This window comes from Dipteris shenzhenensis, chromosome 3 (genome assembly GCF_047967505.1).
Source record: "Dipteris shenzhenensis isolate YYH24624 ecotype China chromosome 3, Dip_SZ_1.0, whole genome shotgun sequence".
NCBI classification, from domain to species: domain Eukaryota; kingdom Viridiplantae; phylum Streptophyta; class Polypodiopsida; order Gleicheniales; family Dipteridaceae; genus Dipteris; species Dipteris shenzhenensis.
Window position 1 is genome coordinate 62,493,117 of NC_141598.1, and position 4,686 is coordinate 62,497,802.

At 46.3% G+C, this 4,686-nt stretch overlaps 1 protein-coding gene across 1 annotated transcript; it reads left to right on the top strand.

Annotated features, from left to right (window-relative positions):
* The first annotated feature begins 1,273 nt into the window (after window positions 1-1,273).
* LOC147904140 (flavanone 3-dioxygenase 2-like) lies at window positions 1,274-3,279 on the top strand. Its single transcript, XM_087370919.1, has 4 exons — window positions 1,274-1,633; window positions 1,872-2,104; window positions 2,237-2,561; window positions 2,690-3,279. Exons 1-4 carry the CDS (start codon window positions 1,388-1,390, stop codon window positions 2,960-2,962), a joined length of 1,077 nt encoding a protein of 358 aa, XP_087227045.1. The 5' UTR covers window positions 1,274-1,387; the 3' UTR covers window positions 2,963-3,279.
* Window positions 3,280-4,686: the final 1,407 nt, after the last annotated feature.

Genomic DNA, 4,686 nt, shown 5'->3' on the forward strand with positions numbered 1-4,686 from the left:
GAGAGAGAGAGAGAGAGAGAGAGAGAGAGAGAGAGAGAGAGAGAGAGAGAGAGAGAGAGCGGAAGGGGGACGGGGAGGGAGAAAGGAACATGGAAGAGGAGGTTGAGAGAGAGAGAGAGAGAGAGAGAGAGAGAGAGAGAGAGGGGGGGGGGGGGGGGGGGAGGGGAGGGGAGGGGAGTTGAGGGGAAGGGAAGGGGGAAGGGGAAAGGGGGGGAGGGAGAAAGGGGAGGGGAATGGGGAGGGGTAGGGGAGGGAAAGGGAGAGGGGTGAGGAAGGGAAGGGGGGGGAAATAGGGATGGGGAGGGGCGGGTAAGGGGGAAGGGAAAGGATGAGAGGGTAGTAGGACCAGAGTAGAGGAGCACAGAAAGGGGGCAAACCTGCAGTAGGCTAGAGGACAAAAGTAATTTGTCCAAAAGGTCCCACAATGGAGGGAGAGGGCAGTTAGGACCAGAGCAGAGGAGCAGAGAAAGAGGGGGCAGACCTGTAACACACCTAAGGAGAAGAGAAATTCGCCCACGAGGACCCACAAAGACATAAATGAGATTTGGGGATGATTTGGGGTGGGTGCACATGGGAGGGGGTCAAGCATGGGTTAAGGGGGGGAGGATGGTTTGGGTGGTCCCCAATGTAAGAGGAATAGCCAATAGGGGATCTCTACATGCCTGCCATCCCTCTACCTCAACATACCATTGCCCCACACAAAGGAGCTCTCTCATTGGTACACCTCAAATACCATTGGTACAAAGGGGTAGACCTATAGTAGGCTAGAGTACTAAAAGAAATTCATCCAAAAGGTCCCACAATGGAGGGAGAGGGCAGTAGGACCGGAGGAGAGGAGCAGAGAAGGGGGCAGACTTGCAGATTTTTCATGGTCATTTTCCATCATTGGAACTTTGTCTCTGTCAATTTGTCCATTTTATAGGCTTGCAAAGGTACTTGTGCCATCGTAACAATCGTCCAAATCTGTGTCACAAATGAGTGCTCTGTTTTTTTTAACTTAAGAAGGTTTTCCTCCTATCCTAGGCATTGTACCTGTTTGAGTGCATTTCATTTAGACTTAGGCAGCTTAGTTCTTCAATTTGATTAGTATTGTGATTAGAATTATATTTCTTGAGCTGAACTTTTCCAGCTCTGGTACCTCGGAAGCTTGTGCCATTAATGAGAGGACATACCACGAACTCCATGCCACATACAGGATGCACCAAATACAGAGGCATGCACCTTGGCGTGGGAGCGTCACCCTAAATGATCTCACCGTCCTCGCTGCTATATATCTCCTCCCCTCAATTGATCGATCTTCGTACCGCATCGCGCAATTGCTTCCTCTTCCTCCTCCTCACATCCACGCTCTTCTCTCTCTCTCTCTCTCTCTCTGTCTCACCCTGCAATGGCTCCCACAGTCATGGGCGGAAGCTTCCGCGACCATGTTAGGGGCGTGAAAGAAATGCTCGACGATGGCATCAAGGAAGTTCCCGCCAATTACATCCGTCCTCCCCATGAACGCCCCAGCTTTGAGTCACTCTCCACCGAGGAACAGATCCCCGTCATCGACCTTTCCGGCCTCGACGGGAAGCGCCACGGGGAGATCGTTTCGCAGATCGGCGGCGCCTGCGAGGAGTGGGGCTTTTTCCAGGTCTACGCTGGCTGTACTATCGTTATTTGTGCGGGCATGAACCCTCCGACCATCGTTTTTAACTGAATTTACCAGCTGCCTTGAGTTGCATGCTTTACCAGCTGGTCATTTCTTATGTAGCTTGAGACCTCCGACTTCCAATGCTTACCGGCTGCCTCCAGTTGCATGCGCACGTAAAATTGTGTGCTTTGTCATTGTCCCTGTTCGTCCAGTTGACGCTTTCTTCATGAATTCGCAGGTGCTGAATCACGGCGTGGACATCGACAAGATGCTGAAAGCAGTTAAGCGGTTTTACGAGCTACCTGCGCACGAGAAGAAGCAGATGCCGTCACACAATGCGGACAGTGGCATCACCTTCGCCACCGGTTTCAACAATGCGCCAGGCCAGGCTCAAGACTGGAAAGATGCCCTGGTGATCAGACGTCGTCCGGGAATATGCGACGGCTTCAAGAATCCCCCTTTAGTTCTAAGGTCGGTACTTCAGAGCACAGCCAAAATTTGATTATCGAAAGCCAGGAGCTTACAATTTGCAGTGCGATAAGGATCGAAATGAATGTCTGATCCTTATAACGGACTTGTTTGTGTTTGCCTGCTGCGTTCCAGAGAAGAGCTCCAGGAGTACCAAGCCGCAATCGATAAGCTCGCGGAACGTCTCTATGAAGCCATCTTCGAGAGCCTGGGATTGACCCCGGAGTACATCAAAACAAATCTTCCGGGGGTCGAGCGTTTGGTATTGGCCATCAATTTCTACCCACCTTGTCCGGACCCCAGTCTCGTCTTCGCCCTCAGCGCCCACTCCGATGTCAGCAGTTTCACCATCCTGCTGCCAGACGAAGTGCCTGGCCTGCAAATAAAGAAGGGAGACAAATGGGTGCCAGTCCATCCTGTGGGAAACGCGTTTATCATAAACATAGCAGACCAGATAGAGGTGCTCCCGAATCCGCCTTCCCCTACGCCTAATTTCTCGAAATTGCTATAATTCTCATGTGATCTTTAACTGGTTGATAAATAATTCATTCAAACCACTAAAGAACATGTTCGTATATTGCTTTGCAGATCTTAACCAATGCCAAGTATAAGAGCGTGGAGCATAGAGTGGTGGCCAACACTGATAGGCCCAGGACGTCTTTAGCTGCCTTCTTCGGTCCGACAGAAGAATCAAAGATAGCTCCAATCCCTGCGTTGGTCAGCGAGAAGAATCCACCCGTTTTCAGAGAGGTAATCTTTGGGGAGTATCTGAGGGACTACTACTCCAACAATCTGCCATTGTACAAGACTACTCTCAACTACGCTGGCGGCACCTACAGTGGGCCTGTGGCTAGTAATTAGCATGCGCCGATGACCAGTAGAGATGGTGGACATAATACATGTCCGCAGCTTTGCTACTTAAATCCTACCTTGAGTTACTCTACGCATAGGCTTTTATGGTCTTGTAACCACGCAAGCTACCTTGTTTAAATCCTCCCTTGAGTATGGTCATTAACAAAGTAGACGCCCCGCATGATCTCTTTAAGGAAGTAGACGCTTATTATGAGCTTCTCTTATAGAAATAATGTTATGTACCTTTTAATAATTGGCACTATACTTTCCATGTGTAACCTTATTTGATATTCGATGCTAGTTCCAAAAAATAAAAATTTAAAATCTCTACTTCGTTTGGTCCAACATGGATCTAGTGGAGTTTCTTTAACCCAACATGGATGCCAAATGGATCTCTACCAGATCCACCCATCAAACTGAGCTTTAATAGTTACTTACAAGGAAAGTTTATGTATATCAAATAATGGAGATTGACATTACATTGTAATGCACTAAAGAACCACTAACAAAATGCATGAGGAAAATAGACAATAAAAAATAAATATGCATATGTCTTTGTCATTAACCTCCTAAGCATCATGCACCCGAAAATTAAACATTACTCCAAAGCTTCCATGGCTCAATGTAGAGCTTAAAAGCTCCTTAAAAGGTTCAAGCTTTGTCTCTAAACAAAGACATACTAAAAATTTTACATACATTACATACATTACTTCCTCTTTCAATGATATTATGCATATATTGGCTTGGACAAGGCATGATATAATTAAGTTAAATCTTATATAATAGGATTTGATTATAAACTAGGAAACATAATTCGTACCTTACTGTATATTGCAAAAATCCTAGTGTAAATTTTCATTTTAAATAAATTCAATCCTTCTTAAAAATGAATTTTTTCTTAACTGATTAATAATTTAAATATACAAAAAACCATTAAAATTACATACATACATATATGTACACACACACACACACACACACACACAGAATTTATATATATACATATATACGTATATATAAATATAAATACAAAAATATATATATATAGAGTTAAGGCCCATGCATGAGATTAATTTCACATGAGAGTCCCGTAAAATCTCCAAGACTTAATAATGGTGTTAATAAACACCTCTCATAGTTTGGAACTCTAAAATCTCCAAGACTTAATAATGGTGCCAATAAACACCTTTTAGAGTTTCAGAAAGCAACATTGGTAAAATCTCAAAGAACTTTATAATGGTGCCAATAAACACGTTGCAATAGTTACAAGGTTTTAAAAGGTGTTCTTGCACTGAGTGAAGCACACACCTTCAAATGAAACATCTTGATGGAAGGGGAAAGAGAACGAAATAAGGAAAAGGGAGGGAAAGGGGGAGAGAGATTGAATGAAGGGGGAAAGAGAGGGGGGAGGCTCAGGGAAGGAAAGAAGGGAAGGGGAAGAGCGAGGGGAGGAGGGGGGGGGGAGAGAGAGAAGGGGGTGGGGGGGGGGGGAAGGGGGAGAGGGAAGGAAAGAGGGAGAGGAGAGGGAAGGGAGGGTATGGTAGCTCTTGGACGCACGCGTGCACGAGCGAGAGAGAGATAGAGAGAGAGAGAGAGAGAGAGAGAGAGAGAGAGAGAGAGAGAGAGAGAGGGTGGGGGAGGCACAAGGGAATAGAGAGAGAGGAGGGGGGGAGAGAGAGAGAGAGAGAGAGAGAGAGAGGGAGGTAGGGAGGTAGGGAGGGAGGGAGGGAGCA